The sequence below is a fragment of the Myotis nattereri genome (assembly GCF_964212035.1).
Source record: "Myotis nattereri genome assembly, chromosome: 12".
In the NCBI taxonomy this organism is placed as follows: Eukaryota; Metazoa; Chordata; class Mammalia; order Chiroptera; family Vespertilionidae; genus Myotis; species Myotis nattereri.
In genome coordinates this window covers 19510856-19538658 of record NC_138087.1, presented here as the reverse complement: position 1 = coordinate 19538658, position 27803 = coordinate 19510856, and the positions used below count along the sequence as shown (strand labels likewise).

Sequence of the window (27803 nt, the reverse complement as noted above, 5' to 3'; positions counted from 1 at the left end):
TTTCTGGTTTTAGAGAAGAGTCTCTTGGACAACAAATACAAACTTGATCCACCAACAGTTAGTCCTACAGGTGAGCCAAATCTCGCCAGGGAAAGCAGAGTGCGTCACCTTCTTGCCATTTGGTTTTTCTTTTGCTCAAAGAAATGTGTGAGAAACACTCCCATTTGTAAAAAAAAAAAAAAAAAAAAAAAAAGTGATGGTTATTACATCAAAGCTATAGAAGGATGTCAGCATCCAATTACCCAAACTTTACAACTAGCCGATGAAAGCACGTATTCCTATAAAAATTATTCACCAAGTAAGATTTGAAAGCTACCTAATCAGAAGGTGTCATTCAAAAAAATGTTTAGGAATTCTTACCTTCGACAACTCTGCTTTCAACTAATGGCTTGGAGGGAACCTCTTTTAATTCGATAGAGCAAGTTGATTAGACTGAGCACAGAGCCCCCGAAATGTGTATAAAGACCTACTCACCACACTGTTCTTTCCCTTCAACTTTGTTTATTGATGTACTGAACATGAAAAAGTACAAAGAATCCAAACACAAAAGAAAACATGTACAGCCTCTTAAATACTCAACAGAATATATTTTCTATTCCAACAGATGTGAATTAAGTCATACTGTACAACTTCAAATAAATACCAGCCTTACATTTTATTAAGTGCTCTGATAAACACTGTAAAGTGAAGCACAATTTGCATGCCCTCTCATCAATGCCTCGGTTTGCTACAGTAGTATAGGAAAGAAGCATGTAGATGCTGTTTTCCCACCAGGGAAACCTTATTCTTTTTTTAAGTATATACATGTATTTAGTTTTTTAGTTTTTTAGCTTTTTTTTTTTTTTTTTTAAACGCAGAAGGTTAACTCTGACAATCTAAATGCACCTAAGGATATGAGAAAGTGCTAAGCCAATTGATCTCGGAATAGCATTGAGTGGGTCAGCATGAAAACTCGCTTTATTCACTTTAGCACGCGCCTCACAGTATATGTACTGTACTATACTGAAAATTTTTATAACTACAATTTTAAATAATAAAAAATAAAACTCAACGCAACCGCAAAGATAATGTACAACTATGTTATGCATAGCACATTGCCTGTTCTAAGGGGAAGCATGTGAGCATCTCAGTTTATACAAAAAGCAGGACGTAACTATATAGTTCTCAGTGCATCCTGATGAAGGCGTCTTTGCCTTCAGCTTTTTTGAAAATTTATTATACGCTAGATGCTAATCAGAAAATATTTTGTATTTGTTAAAATTTCTTTCATACATGGTAAAGACTTATTTTATTATTTCCCCAAATAGTGGTTTAAGCATCATACAAAGTTAAATTTCAATAGCATACAGATATTTATGATTTTTTGTATGAAAAATGTAAGGAAATTTGTTCAAAACCTATGGTTATACTCATTTTCTTTTTACCACAAACATATTTATAAACAAAAAGGTAGCATCACCATAAACAGCTGAAGCTAGACTATCTACAGACGAAATTAGCAACAAATCTGATGCACTGTAAATTCAAGTCCTCAGGACAACAAAAGTGATTAAGCAAGACCTCAAGTAACAATGTTAATGCCATTTACAACGGAAAAAACGGATACAAAAACATTCAAAACCTGAACATCACTTGGCATGTAAGGGGGAAAAGAAAATCAAATTAGCTGAAAGGGTCATAAACACAAGGTCTTATTTACATTACACAAAGCTCAGGTGTTAGCCTTGAACAGAACTTTCAAAATACCTTCAAATATATCCAACTCAGACCACTTTTGCCGACTTGCTGCAGTACAAATCATGTGCAACATCTCTTTTCCTTAAGACAAAACAATTCTTCAAACAATACTGCAAGTACATCACTAAACACCATGAGCTCTATCTGAAGGGATTTCTTTAGGAAGAACAGATTTTTTTTCCCCCATCTCTTGGTAATTTAAATTTCTTGCCTGCTCTTATATATTCTTTTGTAAATTTTTTTTTATTTGTTTCAAAATCACAAATCAATGTGAGCCACCTACCACATAATAACCAGGATGACCAGACACTCCACTGGTGATTACAAAAACGAAACCAGCAGCCTGTGTTTCCCCCCATCGAGTCTACTCCTTTCATACAAAGATCTCAAAAGTATTTTTCTACATCATAAATCTTTCTAAATTTTCCAACCACTGCAAATTTCCTGGTAAATTTTAAAAGCTCACTAGGTGTCATATGAAGAGATTTCTCAAAGTATTCAAGTCAAAATATTTGTTCCAGGACCAGTAAAAAGTTTCTCCAAATTTTCTTTTTTATAAAAATAGATGCTTTTTTTAAACCCACATCAAAGAGGCTCTTATCTCTTTGGCAAGGTACTGCTTTACGAAAAGTTCTCCAGTATTCTTACAATAAGCGTTTATAATGTAGCCCCCCCCCTGCCCCAACCCAAATCATAACTATAAAATAAATACTGTTTGTAACTTCATAAATAAAAATGTAAACTTCAAAATACTTTTTCTTAGACGTAACAGCGATGCTTCAAATGTAAACAAAACACAAAGCTAATCAGAAAAAGAAAAAAAAAAGAGGGGGGGCGGGGGGAGGAGAAAAAGACACAACCAACTGAGGAATTACAACACAAAGCCTCAAGGTTTACTCACAGGTTCAAGGCAGTTATGTAAAAAGAAAAGAAATGTCATCCCTTAGCTGAAACACTTTAAAAGGTCCACCTTCTTCAAAGAAGGCAATAGAATGCAATGTGACAGGTAAAAACCCTGTACCTCTTGTCCATATTCAAACATAAAAGATATTTAAGAAGTTTTAATTCAAATACTAGCAATAAAAAATCTCACATATTTCTTAGGATGCTAAGTAGTCGTTTTTTATCCCCATCTCAACACTGACTTACAAAGACACTTACTAATGTAGAAAGTTTCTCTTAACTTGCCTTTGTTGGGTAGTTTTCATATAGAAATAGACTGAGGACAAGAGCGCATTAGGCTTTGTGCGTTTTGTTGGTCTTAAAGGAGACCTGCAGTACTCTGTCCCCCAGACGGTATCCATTGAGGCTCGCTATGGCCATGGCGGCCTCGTCATAGTTTGTCATAGTCACAAATCCAAAACCTTTGCATTTGTTGGTGTTAAAGTCACGGATGACCTTCACGTTGGTGACAGCTCCGAAAGGCCCAAACATTTGCCACAGGATACTCTCGTCTGCGTCAGGAGCCAGGTTGTACACAAAAATACACCACCCTGTTCCTGGGTGCCCAGGGATATTAATTCCAGCCAAACTGGTCATTCCGTCAATGGTCATTGGAGAAAACCTACTAAACAAAATAGGAAACACGAACACACACACACACAAACACACACACACACAACAGAAACAGGCTGGTTACAGCAATGGACTGACTTCTTTTCCCTTTCCCATCCCAGAGCTTTAGTAACTCTCCTCCCCCCACAAATGCATACAACTACTTGATGTTTCAACCAAAGTCTGTGTGTGGCTTGCAGCGACATGCTATACTACCAAGGTATGAATAAGTTATGAAATAGCCATGATATGTTGTATTGAATAGTACTGTCCACAATAGCAAAAAAATACATATATTGAGAACGGGCTTCAGGAATTTAAGCAGGGCTGGGGGAGGGGCGCAACACATATGTAAACATGCTATAACGTCGAAATGCAATATAAAATAAAGAATGGGTTTTTAAAGACCAGGTGGCATTGGCATCCAGTGATACAAAGATATCCCTTGGGTCAACCGTGCTTCAAAAGGCAGCTTTTCATTAGGTTTGTACATGCAAAAGAAAACCCAACACAAACTTATAAGAGAGTCACTCCCCAAATCAAAGAAACTAATCACTCAGGGAAGGGGTTATGAGCGTCATGAACCTCTATCATTACCTCTTCACTCCATAAGCCATATTGAGCAGATTGTCCAACCTGCAAAACACACATTTAGCAAATTTCAGTTTTTAATTGTTCCCCTTGATGTCCAAGAAAGCTGGGCTGGTTACTGCCATCTTCCAAGGGGACATTTGTATATTAATTGTATGGGACATCAAAAATTGGGGCTTTTCACAGAGAATGGATCCCCATTGCCATAAGACACTAGCTCTTCTGATGGATGCAGTGTATCTCTACAGGGGCCAGTGCCACACACAGAAGACACTGGTGGTCATCTGAGGACGCCCTTCAGAGAGGCAGTGCGGAGGCCCTGGAATAGTTAACACTTGGGTTCTCATCTTCTGCCAGGAGGTTCTAAGTGCTCCACATACACCTACATGTACTTAATACTACTCTGAATTCTCACAATTCTGTTGTGCATGCCGGGACGCACATACAAGTTTAAGGGACTTGCCCAGGAGCACAGGACTATTAAGTGGTGGCACTGATATTCACACTGCAGGTTACAGAAGTCCATAAATTTCCCTTCAACTTCCCAAGTTTGAAGGACTTTCATTTCTTAGGATCAAAGTGTGTTATAACAGGTAGAAAGAACCTTCCCTATACACAACCTCTACTAAACCTCCCATTTCTCCTTGTGCTCAGCTAAGAACCAGAGAAAGAAAGACGAGAGACTCCCCACTCCAGGGAGCTATGCAGAGAGGAGTTCAGGCCTGAGCTTGAGGCTTATTTTGCTATAAGGAGTGTAACCCTGCTCCAGGTGTAAGAGGCAGGTACAAACCAACCAACCAACCTGAACGCCTCTTAAATATTTTAAAAATAAAGTATTTGGGGGTGAGTAGGTACTCTAATTTAAAACTCTCCACATCGTTTCCCTACTTCAAAAGTTAAATGGGTGGTACAGAACTTGATTTACCAGCTGCAAAGAGTTCCAATGTCCACAATGAGTACCAATTACTTACATGTGTTTAGGGGAGGTGGGCACAGCTTAATGCACTGCCCATATAACCACCTTTAATGGCCACGATGCTGGACACTCTCCAAATAAGACCTGGGTCCGGAGAACAATTTTTCTCTCAAGTTTGAAATTCAGTGTTTCACCCTTATAGTCTAACAACCTTCGGCTTCAAGTGGAGCTCAAACTCACTTGAGAAAACTCCTTCTAGTGTTATAAAAGCCGGAAAAACACACATCTCTTTCTGATCTTTCAGAATTAGAAAAAAAAAAAATCTCACACATTCCTCTTCCCTATCACCCCTGGGCATTTGTGTGCTTTGTTAAAATGCAAATAAAGAAATGGACTGCTCTAACGCAAAGTATAAGGAGGCAGAACAAATCAGAGAGACACAGGATGTTCGTGTGTGTGTGTGTGTGTGTGTGTGTGTCTGTCTTGTCCCACCACCCTCTCAGGACCAGGGACAGTTCATCCTCACTGTACCACTGATGGAGAGCACGGACCTGGATCCTGCAGGTTTAACTGAATAAAAACGATGAGGTTACCAACATTATCCTTAACTGCTTAATCCAGAATAAAAGCCATCAGGATAGCTGGCTGGGGAGCACGTGTGACACGCACAGAGAAAGCACATGTGCGGAGAGACTGCACAGGCGGGAAGACTTTGTTTCTGCAGAGGTGATGACTATAGTCGAAGATGCCATGTCTTTATACTCCAAAATAAAGGCCACCGCTACCAGAAATAAAGATGCGCACAAATCCCATCACCAAACATAAAGTAACAAAATACAGGTAAATTTCATAAAATTGCTGGCATGACCAATAGAGCATGCATCTGGCGTGTGATACCTGTAGAACAGAATAGCATACTGAGATACTGAGGCCTCCTTCCCAAGTGTGGAAGGTCCAGAGGCAGAGGGTATTAATTCACTCAAACTAGCTACATCATCTGTGCCCACTAACTGGGCCCAGGCAGGAACTGTTACACTCTGCCAGCGCAGCTTAGACACCAACCAAAGTACAGAGGCAGACTCCTGAGCAAGCTCTCACTATTTTTAAGACAGGGTGGAAACCCAAGTGAATGACGTGCGTTAAGGGAGAGAGAATTCATTCCCCAATCTCCACCGCAGGAATCTCCAGGGAGGAGGGAGGACTAGGGCTTTTAGACTAGGATCTCTGAGGGCCCTCTCAGTGGGTCTCACATTTGTCCAACCTGTGAAATCCTTTGTGATACCAGGACCCTCACTGATTTTTTTTTTTAAATCCTCACCCAAGGATATTTCCCATTGATTTTTGGAGAGTGGAATGAAGGGAGAGAGACAAGGAGAGAGAAACATGGATCTGAGATAGACCCATCAATTGGTTGCCTCCAGCACATGCCCTGACCAGGGCTGGGGATGGACCTGCAATCCAGGTACACTGCCCTTGACTGGAATCAAACGTGGGACCCTTCAATCTGTGGGCTGATGCTCTACCCACTGAGCAAAACTGGCTAGGGCTCTCAGTGATTTCTGTACTCAGTGCCCATTTGAGAAATTTAGTTCTTTGGAACTTAAACCAATTTATCTGCCTGTACCTCTCCTTCTCGCCTCCCCTCTCCCACATCAACAAGGTATGCAGGGAGGAGCACTGGACTTAAGAAACCGGACCTAGGTCAGTGATGGCGAACCTTTTGAGCTTGGTGTGTCAGCATTCTGAAAAACCCTAACTTAACTCTGGTGCCGTGTCACATATAGAAATTTTTTGATATCTGCAACCATAGTAAAACAAAGACTTATATTTCTGATATTTATTTTATATATTTAAATGCCATTTAAGAAAAATCAACCAAAAAAATGAGTTCCCGTGTCACCTCTGACACGCGTGTCGTCGGTTCGCCATCACTGGCCTGGGTGATGCTGAGAACTCCTGCCTGGGAGGAGGCGGGCCTAGCAGGTCTCTCTTCTCTCTCAATAACAAACACCCATGTTTCTCATGAGAGCTGGGAGAAGGCGGGGGGGGGGGGGGTTCCCACATGGGTACCACACACCCCCAAGTCCTGCAGCGGCCGGAAAACTATAAACTAGACAGTTAGAAGTGATCATGGCACAGGCCACATCATGTTCTCTTGAAATGCCCTTGTTTACAGTTAGCTAAGACACAAGGACACCCCTCCCCCTCACTCTACACCAGAGTACACACCTTCTCTGGGAGGTCATTTAAAAATGGAAGCCGATGTTTAGTGGAGACCAAGTTAGTAAGTAGCCTCCAGAATGATGCAGGGGCTATGTGGGATGAGGTAGTGCAGTGTGGCAAGTTAATACTCAAGCATCTATCAAGTATGTATTTTTAAACTTTAAAAAGTGTACTCTTCACTCACATTTAATCAGTGCACTGCACCCCGTACCCTCACTTATTGCCCGTGCATATGTTTTCCTGAGGGAAGACGGAGCAGTCCTCAGAGGGACAGGGCCACTCTCTCTCACCTGCCCTTCAAACTGGATACAGTTCACTTTACAAATAACTCATTAGGTGGATTTGGAGGATTAGATATGTAAACCGAGTTTTAATGAAAATAATCCTCAAAGAATAGGTAGCTTCAAAAAGATTCCTGCGAAAACCACCATCATCATCACGATCAGAGTGAGGGTGACAACAGTAAGGGTCACCCACGTCATAAGGAAGGAAAGGGAGGGCTGGTTATTTCTTCTACTCCGTGTACCAACTGCATCAGGAGGTCAGACACAAGACAATCCATGTCGCACCTGAAGTCAGACCAGAAGTTTGAAATTATGAAGATAATTTTGTGACTCTTGCTTTAAAAAGGTATATATTATCCATTAAGATATTGGTAAATGAAATAGAAAGCCAGTCGGCATAATTAGCAAGACATTTGATATGTTTATTTCATCTTCGGCCTATCTTAATCTTCTATGTCTGATCAGGGTTTCTGAGTGAATGAATGCAATAGTACAAGTCCAGGTGCCTATAGTTTATGGAAAAATATATACTGTGGACACAAGTACAAAAACTTTTCTATTAATAAGAATACAACTCAGCCTATAAGTAGGTAATACTTCGAACAGAACCAAATATTAGGGAGAGCATTCCATTTCCAAGCTAGGTGTTGATAAGTAAAGAATGAAATGAAGGTACCTGCCTAGCTTCCAATAAATTTAGCTACCACACTATGGGAGTAAACCTACGGCACACTACAACCCACATGCAAGTAAAAGAGAAAATTCCAAGTTGACTCAAGTCAAGTAAGAATATAAAGCGAGATTACTTCCAATGAATAAGAAAATAAAACTCTGGACCCTAAAAATATCGGTTCTCAAAAGTGCTCCAAAGCACAGACCGAGATCTGCTTTGACGTTAAACCACAAGATCACCGACTTACCCCCTTATCCAATTAGGGGGTATCATCTGTTCTCTAAGAGAGAAAATAATCACTCAGGAGAATTGAAACCAGTTTCTCCCAAAAGGAAATTCTGATAGTGCAACCAGCAAGTGCCTTGAATGCAACTCAAGGGCTGATTTGAAAGGCTCCCTGAAAAATGCATAAAGGCTTATCGGAGCTGGCACACAGGCCATTAGACTAGATCACACTCAATAAAATTAAAGCTGCTCCACATGGAGAGAGATGAAAAAAATCTGGCTGAAAGTTTAATTCAGATACCATGTCCCAAGAATATACTTAAGGGGCTTAAATTACACTATCCATCCAAATAAGTAAGAATGGTTTTATTTTGAAAACTGTAGTCAATTAAATAAGCAATTTAGATCAGCAGTGCTCATGTTAATTCTCTTTCTAATGATTTATGTGGGTTGAGTGAGTCATAAACTTCACAAGCCCACTTTTTAAATATATATATATATATATTTAGAGAGAGAGGAAGGGAAAGGAATAGAGAAAAACACTGATGACAGCAAAACTTCATCAATCGTCTGCCTCCTGCACGCCCTCTACTGGGGATCAAACTGGCAACCCAAGCATGTGTCCTGACCAGGAATCAATGGAAAAAAAATATCCTCAGGTGATAATTAACAACAACAACAACAAAGCAACCAAACACACATCAGGTTAAACCTGAACTCTAGGAATAAAGGCTCTCGGTTCTCCTAGCACTCAATCTAGACACACACCTTCGTTGAGCTCACAGACGAGTTCAGAACTTACCATCTGGACAGAGATGTGGGAAGGAATGGGAAGTGGAGTGATGGAGACAAGAGTTAGGAGTATGAAATGACAGTAAGATTCTGCCCTATTTTCTGAAACCAAATTTCCCTTACAACAGACAACTCATTCCCTCACCCACTCACCCCTGAAACAAATGTTTATAGGAGTTAAGGAAAGAAAGAAATTTCCAAGTTAATAACATATGGAGCTAAAAGATAAAAGCACATAATAGGCACAGGTATTTTAAAAGGTATTACATTTGACCATGGGAACATCTTGTAACACTTTACCCAACTGCAAATAAAAAGCAGAGAGCTTGCAGGCAGAGGGACTTGGTCAAGGTGAGAGCAGATACAGTGGTTATCAATAGCCTCACATTTGAGTCACCAACATGCCTTGCCATTTCAATAATCAGGGAGACTCCTGAAGATCCTGTCACTTCAGTCCTTTTGCCCAATCTTCCTCAGGATTCAATCTTGATTCCAAAAACTCAGTTTTACTAAGTAATGACCATAAAACAAAAACCAGAGCTTAAATTGGAAACACCAAAAATAACAATTTAAACGAATACAGCTTCCTACTAACGTCAAACCTTTTATACTTTCACAGCATCAAAAATCAACAAGTTCCAAGAACCTGCCTTTCCCTGCCCTAAGCCCCAAGGAGCTCTGACGTTCACTAGCTGGCCTGCCTGGGAAACACCTCCAGAATTCCTGCAAGCTCGTCTGTGCTAAATTTACAGAAAGCTATTCTTCACTTAAGATGCCACAGAGGAATCCTACAGGCATAGCTAAAAAAAGCAAGAACGGGAGGCTTTGTAGGATCTCTTTCTCCCCAAGGGCAGCATCAAGCAGCCCCATGCTGCCTCCCTCCAGCCCATCCCCATACCACCCACCTCAGCCAGAGGGGGCAGTGTTTCCCTTCTACCGACACTTTTTTTTTTTTAACCTCATAAAGTTAAAGCCCAAAGAGAACACAGGGCCCAATCCACTGGTACCCATCCACCCAGTTCCAAACAGAACCTTTTCAATGCATCACCTCTTCTCCCAAAGCAAAGCCACCCTCAGTAGGAAATGAACACAGTGTTTATAGCAATTTCTTTCTCAGACCTCAGGTGACATTACTGTTATTTTTAAAGGGAGATATTTGGCTGATTTTTTTCCCCACTTTCTTTTCAGCACTTTAAATACCTCAATGAAAAAAATGCATGTGATTTAAGCTTAAAATCACGTAACTCCTTATTAAGTTACATTTGTGACAATACCTTTGATAACTAACTATTCTGCCCCAGCAAGAAACTGATATACACTTGTGATTAAAAAATAAATAAAATTAGCAGGGGGTTAGATGGCATTGTGGCTGCAGTACACCATATGGTCACAAAGGATATTAAAAACTGTTCTGGAAAATAAAAACTGAGTGATTGTGCCTTGTGAGCTCTGTTTTAACATCTTAAAGTTACTGTTCTTCGCACATGCAAGTTAGGGAGGTTTTCTGAATGACTCGTGGTTTGGTTGTTACCTCAGGATTAGAATAGAACTTCAAAAGTTGCAACACTTATACTTATCTATAAGACAGGCTATCTTCTCTGCGAAAGATGCATGAGCATTCGATGGACGTATACAGGGGTCTGCAAAGTACCACCCACAGGCCAAGTCCAGAGAGCGTATGTTTCAGGGGAGTCCAGGAGGCACATACATTTTTAAAGAGTTGTGTTTTGTTGTTGTTGTATTTTTAAAGACATATATGCAACAGAGACCATGACCCATGGAGTCTAAAATATTTACTATCTGGCCCTTAACAGTGAAGGTTCGCCAGCCCCTACACAAATTTAAAGAGGGGAGAGGGACCCATTTGAAGAAACTTAATATAGTCAAATAGGTTATATATCCTTAGTGGTGCAACTATTATAAACCAAAGTAACTGAAATATCTTGACCTAAAAACAGAAACAGGGGAAAAAAATATGTTATCAAGGAGAAAAAAAACACCAAAAAACAACTAAAAAGGGGAAATCAAAAGCACTGGAAACAGTTAAGAAGAACCCAGTATTGTGCAGGCCAGGGTTCCTCAATGTCAGCACTGCTGATGTTGGCGGCTGGGATAACCTGTGGTTTTGGGGGCTGTGTGTATATTACGAGATATTCAGCTACATCCCCGGCCTCTACCCACTAGATGCCAGCAGCACCCTCCACCCAAGTTTCGCCAACCCTGCCAAGTGTCCCCTGATGGGGACACCATCCACCCTCCTATCCCCTGACCCACTGAGGTTCACTGCTGTAGGTTACTGTCCTTTTGTCCCCGCCTGCAATGCCAGCAAAAGACAATATTCCCCAAGTAGGTTTTCCCTGTGCCCTATGGGAAAAGGAGGAAAGCAGCAGTAACAATAATAGCAAACCAGAGGTCCTGTTAATACAAGTATTGGACAGTGAAGCTGCGCATTCGGAGTGGAGTAGCCTGGCATAAGAACCAGACCAGACTTACCTAAAACGCTGTGCCTGCTGAGCTAATGGTCCCGGGTACCTTCTGTTTGGAGACTGGTACAGCTGGGAAAGGATGGCCTGATTGGTTTTTTGGCTTGGATTATTAGCGAACTTTACAGTGATTGGCTCTGTGGCACCAGGAGGTTTCTGGCCGTTTAGGCCTTTGATAGCTTCTTCTGCCTCAATCCGCTTGTCAAATCGAATAAACCCTACACCCCTTGATATGCCTACGGTAGATTTGGGTAAGGATTTGGGAAAGAGAGAGGAGGAAAAGAAGAAAAGGATAAATTAATTTTCCCTTCTCAAGAATGTGTTTTCACCCTCATGTTACATCTGCCATAAAATCAGAGGAGACGCTTGCCGTAACTTAGTAGTAATTGAGTCTAGAATCACAAATTTGTATTTTTTAATGCATGAAGCCACCTATACAATTTGAATACCCATTATCACAGACCTCCCAATGAGCTAACAAGAAGAGGGAACACATTGTACGTCCACATTTTCTCTCCCTCCAATACACTCTCTTTAATAATGTCAGCTGCATGCCTGAGTTTCATTTTCCCAATTATGCTGCTGGACAAACAGTAATGACGGGCACAGTAGCTCCATTTCTTGTAACAAGGAGAACAGAGCCAGGCATTTGCTAAAAATGCTTAAAAGCTGTGCTAAAAATACATGCACAGTGGTAGAAAGATTTACTTCGGCTAAATTTTTAAATGTAATTCAACTTAATAATATAATACAAGGATACCGGTCCTTTAAGGAAAACGTCTGAAGAGGTTTTCCGGGTTCCCTGAGGCCTCTCCGCTGCTTTAGCCGAGCTGTACTTTATATTCAGAGGTGAAAGGGGTTTTAAAAATAAATAAAACAGAAGGGAAGCCTCAAAGCGCCTGGCTTTAGCAACATCACACCCGAGCACGGAACACCATTCCCTGCCTCCCGCTGTTCCCACGTGGAGAGATGAGAATGGGAAAGCGGAGGGATGACCTAATACCTGCCCAGCTTCTGAGAAATGGGAGAGGGAAGCCCAACTCATTCCATTTAATTAGCTAAACAGGCCAGTGGGGGCGGCCGTGGCTGGCCATCCTGAGATGAGCAGTTGCAGGGAAAGAAACACTTTCTTGGCGAGCAAATGGGTACCAGCAGTACCAGCTTGGAACAAGTAGCTAGAAGCGTCTAGATGATTCAGAGAATGTCATCGAAGAAAAGAATGAGAGGCTCCTGAGAAAGACGGGCTGAGAAAACGGACTACCCCATCCTGATTTAGGGAAACTTTGAAAACACATGCAGGTCTCCTTGCTTTACAATTGATACTGCGTAAGGTCAATGGCTTAGAATTTCATTCTAAGGTCGATAAGGTGTTTTGTTTTGTTTTGTTCCCAATATGCTTACCTCAGACAGTCCCTGTCACTTTCCCTTCCCTATTTTAGGTATATCTGTTGCACATTATTACCACCTGATGGGTGAGTAACAAAACTGCAGGGTTTTTCATGTCAGGTAAAATGAATAATTCTTGCCCTGAAAGCCATACGTATAAAGATGAAATGGTGAAAGACAGGGAATATATTCTTTTAGTTATCTACTTGCTCCTATTAGGAATGAGTAACCCCTGGGGCTTAACTATTCCATGAAGAAAGCATCAGATTAGCATTGAAATGGCCTCTACACAGCCTGTCATCTAACCCAGGAGTCCTCACAGCTGAGCAGGCACCAAGCCCACCCTCACAGTTTCATTCATTAGGTTTTGGGTGGGGCGGCCAGGACACTGTGTTTCTAACGATGTCCCAGGAGGATGCGGGTGCTGCGGGTGCTGTGGGTGCAGGACCACGCCTGAGGATCGCTGCCTAAACCAGGTGGCAGGGTAGGTCCACCTGTCAGCCTAAGTACTCAGGACGGACTTGCAGTTCAGACAAGGCCCTTCTGTAACACAGGTGACACCTCCTCACAATTCACTGCAAAACCTATGGGTCATCCTCCCAAGCATGTATGCGATGGGAGCGACTGCTCTACACACAAAGCTCTTCTTACGTGTGGTGCGTAGCCTCCTGTGAGTCTAATTAACAGCGCAGGGGAGCATAACATGGGTGGCTTCTGATCAAATTCAGATCAACTAATTGGTCTTCCCTTGAAGAATTAAACACTCGGCCTGATTTAATTCTGTGGTTAATCTGCCTCTTTTAAAAAACAAAATATGATACTCTGGTACACAATGCATCTCTTGTGGTACTGTCAGTGTAAGAGAGGGAGACAGAGAGAAGGAAAGGGAGAGAGAAAAAGAAGAGGGAGAATGAAAGAGGGGAGAGGGAAAGAAGAAACACAAAGAAACAAAAGAGGAAAGCCTGCTACTTTCATTTTAAAAACCCACAAAATCTTAATGTGAGTGCTTGGGTCTATGGCACTACAGGTGATTTTCCCCTCCTGCCATATTTCTCTATTTTCAATATGTTTTAAATAGAATAAGTACTGCACTTGCAATAGGAAAATAAACCTGTACTTTATTTTTAAAATCCATAATCAAATCTATATTGCTGGGTTTTAACTAAACGCTTTCCAGAAGAGCTCCCTGGCATATAAACATACCAGTCTTTAATAAACATACCAGTCTTCTAATTTCAGTCTGGCTGAAAGTTAACATCAGGCATAAAATAAATGCTTAACGTTCAAAATTTCAAACTCTTACACGTGCCGACACAACACAGCACGGGCCTGGAAATCAGCCTGAACAGCACCTGCCAGCGTTGCTGTAGCGTAGCCTGCCCTTGGAGAACTGGCTGCATGTTGCTGCACTGAACTATGCGTTTCACAAAAATAAAATTGCTTATTAGTACTTTGTAAGGAGGACGGGGGCTTCTCTCCCGCCGCAGCTTGGAAATGAAGATTACAGCATCTGTAAATTTATTACAAGCCATGAAACAGGCTTCAAACCTGCACCTTCCGGGTGGCAATGACTCAAGCTCACTCACTCTCCACTCCACTACCTATTTTTATCCATGCATATTTATGAACAATTCCAGCAGAAAATTGCATTTTCTGGCCCACATATACCTTTGATGTGTTCCAGAGGCAAGATTGCTGTATGGGAAGGCAGCACATTTCACAATCCGCCAGGCAGAAAGTGTGAAAGATTCCCCGGGGCGGCTGCCTACTTACCAGTGACCTGGTCAACTAGGATGCGAGAAGTAATAATGCGTCCGTATTGTGAAAAAAGCTGTTCCAACTCCTTCTGAGTCATCGTCTTCGGGAGTCCACTGACATACAAATTTGCATCTCTGATAGAAGCTGAACTTGGGCGAGCATAGGAAACCTGGAAAGGGGGAACGACATCAGATATACATGCAAACTCAAGTACCTCCCTGCGGAACCTCAAAGGCAGCCTCAAGTTAGTGAGTGGTTTGTCCGTAGGACCATACAAACAACACTGAAGTTAAAGCAAGCCCAGCATTGCCTGTTTCACTCAGTGCTGGAGAAATTCTAAACAAATGGGAAATGCCATCCCCCCTGGGTGGAGAGAATATTTCCCCCTAGATTTGTAAGTTTCAAAACAGACCAGTGATGCACACAGCACAGGGCTATTTGTGCTTAACAGATTGTTCTCAGTGGGGCCAACCCCTAAAGTAGGGATTTTGGCTCAATCTAATGATTAAGCTTCAGGACTCTAAAGTCATCTGATATTATTCTAACCTGTTTTCAATTCTCCCATCTCCAGGAGAGATGGTGCCACATTTCTAAACAATTTACCCTGTTATCATTAAATATGCCCCTTTGATTACTCCAAAATAACTTTTTATCACCTCTAAATTCCCAGATTTAAATATGGGATTGAGCTGTATCGCCTATCGTTCTGTCTATTGTTGTCTTGCTCACAAGTCTTTCTAATCTTGATTTCAAAGATCTGAAATCTGTTTATTGACTTTACCTGCAATTTTCTGTACCCTTTCAAAAAGCTTCCTATCTTTGACATATAGTACCCCAAATCCTACTAGGATGGGAGAAAATGAGTCCAGGTTGTTTATAATCAACATTCTTTACATAAGTTCGCGTAGGAAGGAACTACAGCTGTCTCTCTTATCTCTTTCATTGTATCCTCAATCTCTTGGCACATGGTAGATGCTAAAATATTTGCTGAGGAAAGCCAATGTAATATCCCATTGATCCGATAGGTCCACAGTAGCTTACTGGACCACAGCGTTTAACGGACAGTTCATCAAGTCATCTAGACTTTGCCCAAATTGTAACTGACTGCTCTCTGCCTATAAGCTACCTCTGCCAAGTTTTAGATCGCTGAGTCTTATGTACTATTCCTGATCACAGTCTCTCTGATGTTAAGTGTAAGCACGTTTAGACTGCCTGCAATGACAAAAACTTCACAATATATCCCCTCTTCCAGATTGTTCATGACAAAGGCAAATGGGTCTAATTCTAGGACTGACTTACGGGGTACCGTGTTATGATAACTTCTGCCTACTCATTTCATCCATTAGTATCCACTTTTAATCTACGCCATTGCTTTTTTTTTAAAAAAAAACCTTTTCAATTTAAACAGTTTTGATATGAAATATTTTCTCCATGGTTTAAATTCTGCTCCTAGCTCTTTATGTAATAACTTTTTTTAAAAAATTTCCCAGGAGGTTTAAAAAGCAAGCCAGGTTTAATACTACTTTATAAAAGGTCTTGCTATATTTTATCCCGATCCTAATAGTGTGAACATTTAAAACTCTTATCGTTTATTCAAAGTTTGCTTATTAACTTAACACTTGTTGTCCCAACGGCTATATTAGCACTGTCCTGTCCTACAGGCAAAAGGAAAAGATAAATAACTACTCATGGGCTGCTCTTTTTTTCTGAGTTTCTAAACCCTTAAGAACAATGAACTTAAGGACAATGGACTTGGGGAACTATAATGTAAGTGACAAATAAGAAATGAAGGAAAATTCCCAGTGATCAACAAAGCAACGGAAATGGACTCTAGTCTTGGGACAGCGATAAACAGATATAAACATAAAGCCAATGTATTCCTATGCAGTGAGTGAGTAAAGAACAACTCCCAATTCTCTGGGTAAGCTAGAATCCCACTGCTTGAACTCCCCTGGTATCTAATGGTCTCCAGGGCTTTATTTCAGGGGCAGGGAGCTCTCAGCAAGTCAGCAGTCAGTCTGCTCCAGATCATGTGAAAGAAGTGTTCCCTTTATGAAGAGCCACTTCCCATGGGCAACAGAGTAAGCATCTTCTCAAAGTTTGGGAGGCTTTCAATGGCTGATGAAGCAGGCAGTAGAGGCAGGCAGGCTCTCCATGAGCTCGAACATGGCATGAAAAGTGTACCAGTAGGTCAAGGTGACAGCTCTTGAAGCAATGTCCCTGGCCTCAAAACTAGGTTCTGTTCATGACGGACAAATTCTTTTTTTTAATATATTTTATTGATTTTTTACAGAGAGGAAGGGAGAGGGATAGAGAGTTAGAAACATGGATGAGAGAGAAACATCAATCAGCTGCCTCCTGCACACCTCCTACTGGGGATGTGCCCGCAATCAAGGTACATGCCCTTGACCCGAATCGAACCTGGGACCCTTCAGTCCGCAGGCTGACGCTCTATCCACTGAGCCAAACCGGTTAGGGCATGATGGACAAATTCTTTAAGTCCATTACCACATAATTGTACTGGCTTTATGTGGTTATTAGGAATAATTAAATAAATAATCTCTAAAGCACATAAAATGCTGAGCACAGAGCCGAAAAACCTAGGTGACTATATTATAAATACTATTTACCTCTACGTGCACTTGAAAATGTAGGTAAAGACCCAGACTATTAGACTTGGGAGTAACCTGAGCCCATTACTGTGTTCCAGAAAATTTACTCATGCAGTGACATTTACTGCTTTGTGCATTTCAGAGGAATGTGGGCGGAGTGTTTTAAAAGTTATCCTAAAATATATTTAGGAAAACGGGTTTATATTTAGTGCTTATATAAAAGCTTTGAAAACATACTTGGGTCAGTTATGTTATCTGCTTTTATTTTTCCTTCAGTTCACATTGCTTAATTCCCAACCTGTAGTGACTATATTGTCTTATTTTCTGTATTCTTGAAACATGTAGGGCCTTGATCCTGAAGAGCCTGCCCCCTCCTAGAGATAGTAAATGACTCCCCTGGTGAGCACAACTTTGATATACAAACCAACGAATTCAGAGCCCACACTGCTATCTCTGTTATCTAACTCACCAAACCAGATTTCCCTGCCCTAAGTCACTGCAGGGCCAGGCACTAGACAACTAGGAACTATCCTGTAGCCCAGAGCTCTCCAAATTATTCCAACTACTTAATGCTAACTTTACTCACCTTATTCTGGGATCAAAGCCGCTCCCTTTCCCTCCCTCTAGCAAGGATAGCACTATAACCCACACCCTCCCTCACACTTTCTTTCCACTAGAACCCCAATGAAGGTTCAGGAAGGCTCTGCCCTCTCCCCTCTGACACCTGACTGCCCCTGGTGCTTCCCCACATGGCCCTACATGGCATGTTGTGTCTGTTTCTAGACATTTGTGAGTATAAACTTCTTCCTTTATAACAAACATTTCTGCGTCTGCAGGTCTTATCATACCTGATTAACACAAATCCTGGGTACCCTTGTAGCACACAGCCATATTGTAAAGGCTCCAAGAATAACAAATCTCAGAACAGTATTTTTTAGTAACTTTGTCAATGAACTGGTTCCAACTGCCATAGGCACGAAATTGTTTGCAAACTCGTGGAGATAAGAACACTATTCCCATTTCCCTTACACTTAGAGGCTTCTGAGACTTCATTTGCAAAGCGTTTTCAAATACAGTGTTTTATTCGTGCCTCACAACAACCCTGTGAGGTAGGGCACACATTAGTATTTTATTGCTGGGGAAATAGGTATCGACAAGGCAAATAACATGACTAAGGTTATACACACGTGTTCACTCTTGATTCCAATTCCGATCTTCTGACCCCATGTTCTTGCCTACTTGTCTGGTTTCTCTGCCACAAAACCACACAATAGTAACTAGCTCGATACACTTGTTCTGAGAGTTTAGAAAAATTAAATGCCCCTTGGTTATTTCTTAAATACTCACAGAGTGAAAGTGAGCACAGCAGAAAACATGATGGTACTAGAAATTATAATTAAGTCAAAAGTAATTTTATTTCATTTTCCATTACTATCTTTAAGTCACTTTTTCCAGGAAAAGGATGAGTGACCACCAATTGCAATTAACTAGAGAAACTGCACATTGTTATCAGAATTTTGGAATTAGTTTTATTACTTTCTTATTTTTAGAATGTAATTAAATGAGTAATGCACCACCCCACTCCACCCCTGCCCACTTCCCGAAATTTTGTGAGGGCAACTGTCCCCTTCCCAGACCACTATGCCAGGGGTCCTCAAACTACGGCCCGTGGGCCACATGCAGATACAAATATTGTATTTGTTCCCGTTTTGTTTTGTTTTTTTACTTCAAAATAAGATATGTGCAGTGTGCATAGGAATTTGTTCATAGTTTTTTTTTAAACTATAGTCCGGCCTTCCAACGGTCTGAGGGACAGTGAACTGGCCCCGTTTAAAAAGTTTGAGGACCCCTGCACTATGCTGTGTCTCACGTCCGAAACTTTATTGTTTCTGGGATCAAAGCCGCTCCCTTTCCCTCCCTCTAGTAAGGATAGCACTATAACCCACACCCTCCCTCCAGGAAAATACGTCTTCTTCTCTTTCTTCCACCTTGAAGGATTATAAACAGAAACTATACTGAGACCAAAGGAGGAAGAAGGCTAGTAGCAGTAGGATAAGGACTTGCACCTTTGAAGATTCAAATAAGTTTCCAGATCAAATTTTGCATTTGGCAACTGTCAGCTACCTTCCTTATTCTGACGTTTTCTATGGATCTGGAGTATGTACTGGTGCCTTGCTTTTAATATCCACGGAGAGAACCACTCTTGGGCTATCTTAACCCTCAAAATGTTGTCTATCTTTGTGGTTCTTCAAGACTAAAATCCCTTGGAGAAGACCCAAGAGATGGCTTTGTTTTGTGGTGAGTTCTGGGTGAGAAAGACTTTAGTAGGATGAACCTCCAGCTCCCTTTGGCTCCCAGTGGGGTCAAAAAAGCTCCTCCTTCAACAAATGCAAGCTGTTCTCCAAACAACAGTCTCTGGATTAATAGATGGGTTTGGATTTTAAATTTTCACTGCCATTTAAACAGGTGAATATTTAATGCCTGAGAAGCAAGGTTAGAAAATGTCAAAACTACTAAGTGAAGGATCTAATTTAAGAGGCAGCTAGAGAGTCTGCAATTTAAATATTTAAAGATAACACAGGGAGTACTACACTGAACAGCAATCTACTCCAATGACAGCAATTTAAAGCTCAGGCTGATGCAGGAATTTCCCACAACCTTCCAAGTGATATAATAAACAAAGACAAGCAATACTGAGGTTACGTGAGGGAAGAGAGAGGGAGGCAGTTACAAGTACCAGGCAAATAAATACTCTGGCCAATGGTTTCTCCATTTGTTCTTCACCAATGAGAGCAGATTGGACAAAATAGAGATAAAAATAGATGTATCAAAGTAATTAGGTCTCAAAAACAGAGTAGTTTAAAACACCGTATATTTCTTATAATTAAAAACTCATTTCTTCATCAGCAACTGAAACTAATTATACATTAAACATTCAAGGAAGCATATGAAGAATGAGCTATCAAAACCAAGGTAATCACCTTGCTGGGTGGTTCAGTTGGTTGGAGCGTCATCACATACACCAAAAGGTTGCAGGTTCGATCCCGGTCGAGGTGAGTACAGGAGGCAACAGATTGATGTTTCTCTCTTATATCAATGTTTCTCTCTCTCTCTCTCTTCCTTCCTTCCTCTCTAAAAATCAGTAAAAACATATCCTCAGGTGAGGATTAAAAAAAAAAAAAAAAAAGGACACAATTACAGCATACAGAATTAAAAGGGATGGAAATATGGAAAATAACTGGTATTTTAAATGTGCATAGTAAAGTTTAAATTCCCTGAACATTACTTTCAATACAAGTCCATTTAAATGCTTTTGTCCAAAAACACAACTGCCTCCGCTTCTCTGACTCATCAGCGAAAAGATCAGTGGAAATGGACATTAATGCAAGAGATTAAGATGATAAGGTCTATAAATGAACAAAGCAATTCCTTCTCCATTAAACGAAGGGCATTTGAAAAATCTCCCACTGGTGAGATCACCACTGAACAACTTCCATCACTTGTCAATTACTGACCTAGGACTACAAACATCCTGAAAATTAGACACTTGCCACTTCTAAAGCTCCATTCAATCTCTCCCGCGGAGGGAGTGCTCACCGTCCGTCATCGCTGTGCCTATTTAAACGGAGAGTTAATTGCTGTTCTTATAAAAGATGGAGTCTTGGTGGGACTCTCTGAAAAATGACACTGTCCCTAACTGAAGGTCTGGTGCTCAGTAACAAGGGTCTTGTGCCCACAGCAAGGCCTATGGTCAGGTGACCACACTGAACCCTCCAAAAGCGCCCAGAAGTAAAATACACAGAAGAATGTGGCCTCTCACCTCAACGCAGGCCACAGCCCTCAAAATTCACCCAAAAGAAGGATGTGTACTCTGATCTTCTAAGTCAGCGGTTCTCAACCTGTGGGCCGCGACCCCTTTGACGGTTGAACGACCCTTTCACAGGGGTCGCCTAAGACCATCCTGCATATCAGATATTTACATTACGATTCATAACAGTAGCAACATTACAGTTATGAAGTAGCAACGAAAATAATTTTATGGTTGGGTCACAACATGAGGAGCTGTATTTAAAGGGCCAGAAGGTTGAGAACCACTGGTCTAAGTACAAAACCCTAGCAGGAACAGGATTCAAACATACACTGAGGCATATACAGGTAGCCTAGGCCAAGATTAGGTTTTACTTAAAAACAGACACGTTTCACAAAGGGTTGCAGATGAGTTAAGCCTGAGAGAATAGAGCAAACAGAAATAGGTCCATCAGAAACTAAAGAACAGCTCCAGCAAAGGTGTTAGAGCTAAGAGGGATAATCACACCTCGAAGGAAGGCTAGCGAAGGTATACATTGGGGTAGTTACCTTTAATAGGTATATTTCAAGACACAAAATTTAGAAAAACTACATCAATGGGAAATACAGATGGAACCTCAAATGTTACTGAGACTGGATTTGTTGAATTCTTTAAGTCTACACAAAGATTGTGTTCATTCAAGTGAGCAGCTCAGAGATACCGAGGAATACATCTGATCACGCTATGCTCTGCTTCAGTTCCCTCAGGGGCTCCCTAATGCTCTAAGATTAATTTCAAATGTCTCAGTCCTTTATGCTCAGGACACTAAGTACGTCTTCTATATAAAAACACACAACCTTCAAGGTTTCCCAAAGCTTTCTGCTCTCTCACTTCCCTGGTTGTGTCCCAAGACACCAAACAAAACCTTGGAAGGGGGATTCAACGACCTTAGCCCTTTGTCAGGGGGTTTTCCTTTAACCCACTGGTTGCAACAGTCTGAAATCACACAAGTTTTCTGGCAAAATGAGTTATTGGGAAGATGACCAGACATTTACAAGGAAATATCAGAAGAGAGAGATTCAAGAAGGTAACAACCTTAGCTTTGCTAAATATCTTCTTATATACATCTGAAATAAATCAAAATGAGTCATCCCATTACAACAGTCACTGTATTTCTTCTTGTAATTCCTGAGAATTATTTACGTACTTGAGAAAATCTAGTATTGGTGGGATGTGGGGAGGAGGACTGAAGAGAGAAAAATCAAACTAAGAATTCTACAGCTAGTGTTTTACACCAATTAAATTAAAAAGTACCCAGAATAGTCAGAATCTCTTAGGTATCAAACATGCCTGCTTTTTTTTTTATTTATTTTTTTTAACTGGATGCCATTTAATGGAAAGTGAAAACAGCAAGTGGTTTACAGGACAGAGACTGCCCGACTTCACATCATGTTGGAGCTTTAGTGCAACATAGGAAATAAACTTCCAGGCAGCCGATTCTTGCATCCAAGTTAAAGACGAAGCTAAGACTTAATAATGTCATAAGTGATTATAGAAGGCATTGTTAAAAGCAACACTAAACCTACTGAATAGCCACAGAAAATCAAAAGTATTCTGGTTGAAAGATTTGTACTAAGCAACGAATCAAACTGGAGGCTTGGCAAATTAGATTTCCTTTTTCACACACCTTCAACTCAGCCTCTGAAAAACTAGGCTGAGCAGAATTTATTAAATGCTACCGAACACCGTCTCATCCGTGTGTATCAATTAAATGAGGGTCCAAACAGGCTGTCTTTGACAGACATCTTCATTTTTTATTGAAGTGTGGTAGTTGGCAGATCCTATCTGTGCTTTTATTGTTGCTTCTGCTTGGCTGCTGCACGCACTGGGTTCAAAAAGGGTTCTCAGGCTGATAAAGGCCAACAGGGAGTCCACGGTAGAGATATTCTTGAAATGCAACTCAGAGAAGCCACACATGCCTTCCAAATTCCTAAAGACCTCTGCATGTGAGAATTCAACAAAGAATAAAACACAAGCAGAGCAATGGTATGAATATGGCATCTGAGGAAGGAGTGGTGGTGGTTACATGAAATTCACTACCGCAGTGGTGGTAGATTAGTCATGCCAAGGTCTAAGCAGGAATCTATCAATCAAAATATTCCATATTCCATTTCCAAACCTAATACCATCACTTAGCCCATTAAAATTTTAGGAAGCGGTTACACTAAGGTGGCACACACACAAAGTAGATGGAGTTCCAGCTGTAACCAGCGGAGTCCATTCTTATCCGCTCTGCCTTAGAAGTGTCAGTAGTGGTTAAGAAAGCAGACTCCCTTACTTTTAACATTAACAATGAGAAATGACCCCAGCCAGTGTGGCTCAGTGGGTAAGCACTGACCCATGAACCAAGAGGTCACCAGTTCCATTCCGATCAGGGCACATGCCTGGGTTGCAGGATCCAGCAAGAGGCAGCTGATCAATGTTTCTAACTCTCTATCCCTCTCCCTTCCTCTCTCTCTCTAAAATCAATTTAAAAAAAAACTATTAGTAAAAATAAGTAAAAATGAGAAATGACCCTGTATTTATATGGGCACATAATCTTTCAAAATTTTAAGCGTGAATAGGAGGCAGAAGAAAATGTATTATTACTGGTGAGGCTCTGGCTACAACAGAGTGTACTATGAAGTAGTGGCCAGAAATTAATGCTTGCACTAGAGCAAAGTCAAGGAGTAAAAGCATGAGGCATGGAGTCGCACAGAGCTAGGTCCAGATCTGGGCTCTGCTGCTTGCTTGCCAGTTACATAACTCTGAGATAATTCCCTTTGGTACTTTGAAACCTTCATTTCTTTATTTGTAATTTGATGTTTAATACTCCTTACCTCACAGGGACCGCATAAGGATTAAACAGAGTAACAGAACTATTAACACAGAGCCGGAGAACCATACTAATGTTTTAATCATAATGTAATGATTTCATGTGTATAATCTCATAACAGCACAGCTAATGACAGCCCCTGACATATTATTAAGTTCTTCCCATGTGCCAGGCACTATTCTGGGTATGTTACATATACTACCTCAACTGATCCTCACAAGTGTATGAACTGAGTATTATTTTCAGCGTCCCAGTTTATGAAAGAAAAAACTCAAATATACCACTGTCCCTTAGATCAGATAAGAAGACACAGAGCAGGAGAACTTGACACAAGGAAGAGGCATCCCTTTAACAGAAAAGCAGTTCAAAGATGAAATAACTAAGGTGTTTTCCAAAGTCATGGCAGTTATAAAAATGAATGTATATTAATTATTACATTAAAATACAATTTGTAATACAAATTTGTAATTATGACTTATAATTATGATATTATTAAATACTGCTTGTATTTTGTAAGACAATGGCAGATGAGAGTGTGTGAGAGCCTGAAGCCTGGATGAAGCATGAGGCTGGTACAAAAGGCCAACTTAATTTTTTTTCTCTAATCAAAACCCTCCCACTTCCTCCTTCTCTCTTGTAGAGATCTGCTAGACCCTAAAGTGAGGAGCAGGATAAAACACAGAGGATACTTTTTGGGGAGACAGCGGTAGAAACAACAAAGGGATTTCAAATTGCGCCTGATTTAAGGTTAGGGCTACACGTATGTTTCTGAATGTGGAATGGGCTACAAGGTTCTGCGATCAGTGCCCAACGCAACGTGATTTCACAGAGAATAAACCAACACTAAGAAGGCTAGACTAGTAGGTAGCCCTATAAATTCTTGTCTAGACACTTCCATTAAATACCCTCTGAGGGCATAAGAGGCTGGAGGAAGAAAGGAAGGCTCAGGACTCAGTATCCAATGTGTTTGGGCTTCTACTCGGCCAGACAGCAGGCTGCCTCAGTGCCTCCTCCCGGGGTAGCAATGCTGTTATACTGTCAGGCGTTAAGCTCCTACAGGGTTGTAACTAACTCTGACATATATATGTCTCACACACCCCACGTAGGCACTCCAATACCTGCCGAGTAAATATATTCCAGGGCATCCTGCAGGGGCTACTTCTGAAGTACCTCTCAGGCAAGATGATTAGAAGGTGCAGTACTTGCCCAAACTACCTGGCTTTTTATGCCTCTTGGAAACAATACAACAGTTAAATTGGCCTATACTGGTAGAAAAACAGACGTATCATCCACTTCTTCGAAAGCCGTTCTCCAGTAACAGCTTCTTAAGGGTCCTTTCAACACACTACCTGGTGAAAGTAGAGCGGGGCTGTTTAAGTGGAGCTGGTGGCTCAGTTGGTTGGAGCATCATCCCGTGCACCAAAAGGTTGTGGGTTTGATTCCTGGTCAGAGCACATACAGGAAATGGCCAATGGATGATTCTCACACTGATGTGTTTCTTCCTCTCTTCCCCTCTCCTCCCCTCTCCTCCCCTCTCCTCTCTCTCTCTCTTCCTCTCTTTCTAAAATTCACCAAAAACATACCCTCATGGAAGGATTAAATAAAAAGAATAAAGCCAACTAGTACCGGTTAGCAATGTATGGGAGAAAAGGTTCTCAACAAGCCAATGTCGGTGGGTACACATCCTAGGGCTTTCACAAACTCCATCGACGGTTTGACAGAGAGAGGAAATATATGAAAGAGAGAGACTGACGGACAAAGACAAGGGCAGATGGACATTACGTAGAAAATCTCCCATAAAGGGATAACAATAGTTACATCTTCATTTATTGTAGAAAAAAGGAAAAGGAGCAGGTAAGTCCTTCACACATCCTTCATTCTGACATCTTCAATGAGTAGTAACGCCTACCAAGAAGTGAGAGTTGCACTTTTAATTTCACTAAAATTGTGACTATTTCTCTCTTTGAGAATACAGAGCAGGTCTCTCCTATTTCTTATAAACAATATAGAGGAACGTCCTCATTCAGGGTCTGTTCCTAGGAGCCTGTTTTCTGTGAGGAGCCTAGGAGCCTAAGTTTTCTTGAAGACAAAGACGCCTGCCCTCAGAGAGCAGAACGCAAACAGGAGAGAAAAGCCCTGTGCAGTGAACGCTAAGTCCTTTTAAGCGCCAAATAAAACTTGGTAAACAATGACCCTGGTATAGGCAGAGGATGCGCCAAGGCAGGAGGGAAGACTCAGATGCTGCGTGTTTAAGGATGAAGAGCCCAGAGGAGATAAAAATTCTGTAGGACAATGAAGGCACTGAGTAGGGACCTGGGGCAGATTCTGGAGCTCTTCAATGTCAGGTGAAGCTCTTCTAAGGCAGTCACAGTCTACAGAAATGTGTATGTCATGTACCTGTACAATGTGCACACAGGTGTGCCATCAGAAGCCAGGTGAGGAGAACAGTCAAAATCAGTGTGGCAATAAAAAGCTAATTTAAATACCATCTGCAATAAGTTTCCTTTTGTTCTATAGCTAAAAGAAAGACTGCTTGGCTACAAAGTTCACTCAGCTATCCAAGTCTTCTTTGGCCTACTTACACACACAGTAATGAAAGTATAATGATCCTTTCTCTGTGTGGACACTAACTACTCCACAGAACATGTCCATCGTTTGCCATTTGTAAATGCCTTCACCGAGACTCGCAGGTCACCAGGGATCTTTGCAGAACGAGGCAGGTGTGTCCACAAACAAATGAATTCATCTGCCCAAAATTCATCCCTGTAGTTCTTATAAGTTAGGTCTTCACTTAAGAAGTACAAATGTAAACTATGGGGCCAGGTGTAATCAAATTTTGCTACCAACCATTTTTTTTTTTTGTAGAAGGCTATTACTTGGTAAATAAGCACACTTTATCATTTTCAGGTGCAAGTTTTTTTCCAAAAAGTACTTGTCACGTAAAGGCCTGTCTTCGCCTTTGGACAAGACGTTCCTTCATGTGCTACCTTTCTTCTTCCTCTGCCTGATACACCCTGTTGTGTAAAACCCTCTCACCTCCGAGAGCACTGCAGAGGGCTCTCGGCAGCCAGTGACTGATCCATCCACTGCACTCATTCACTTACACATTCAGATGACGGGCATGGGAGTCAGAGCTGTCTCCCCAGCTGCACAATGACACCAAGGAACAGACCACATCTTGCCATCTTTAGCACAGCTGCCTGGTACATCCTAGGCACTTAAAATGCTTAATGAATCCAGCACTTACTTAATTACTCACAGATATCCCCTACCCCAGATGGTATAACCATGATTGTACAGACTTAGAAAACAATTTACAATTAAATGTTTTTAACATCACCTTTAATTTTTTTGTCCTTTATTTGAGGAGAGGGGGAGAGTAGAAGATGAACATTAATAACTTTTAGAGCACATGACCTTCCCTGAAAACTAAGCGACTAACCATTGCTCTTGTTATGGTTCCACAGAATATAATAAGGCCCTAATGGGATGGAACTCTTGAAGATGATAACCAGTTTCGCTAAACCTTTAATGTATATTAAAATAGTATTCAAACTTCCAAAGGAAACTTTTTTTCCCCCCCCAAAGGAAACTTTCTAACAATCTTTCTCTTTTAAACAAAGGACATTTTATTTGTATAATCCCCCTTTAAACACCTGTTGCAAATGTTAAACAGTCTGCAATGCATGCTGCTTATACAAGCAGACCTCATGCTTGTACAACAGGCAGACCTCTTGCTTATACAATGGGCAGACCCCCGTTTATACAACAGGCAGACCTCCTGCTTGTACAACAGGCAGACCTCTTGCTTATACAATGGGCAGACCCCCGTTTATACAACAGGCAGACCTCCTGCTTGTACAACAGGCAGACCTCTTGCTTATACAATGGGCAGACCCCCGTTTAT

The 27803-nt window shown here is 41.1% G+C and overlaps 1 protein-coding gene across 9 annotated transcripts in view; it reads right to left on the bottom strand.

Annotated features, from left to right (window-relative positions):
* Positions 1–849: 849 nt before the first annotated feature.
* The window catches only part of ELAVL2 (ELAV like RNA binding protein 2), a 164129-nt gene continuing 137175 nt past the window's right edge, over positions 850–27803 (bottom strand). For 7 of the 9 annotated variants that reach the window (XM_081103021.1, XM_081103023.1, XM_081103027.1 and 4 more), the window contains 4 exons: positions 14638–14791; positions 11489–11714; positions 3889–3927; positions 850–3301 (listed from right to left, as the gene is read on the bottom strand). In XM_081103021.1, the coding sequence (XP_080959147.1) occupies positions 2974–3301; positions 3889–3927; positions 11489–11714; positions 14638–14791 (747 nt within the window). In that variant the 3' untranslated portion in view covers positions 850–2973. Of the gene's footprint in view, positions 3305–3888; positions 3928–11488; positions 11715–14637; positions 14792–27803 lie in introns of all 9 variants that reach the window. The other 2 variants (XM_081103025.1, XM_081103019.1) reach the window with 1 other exon arrangement.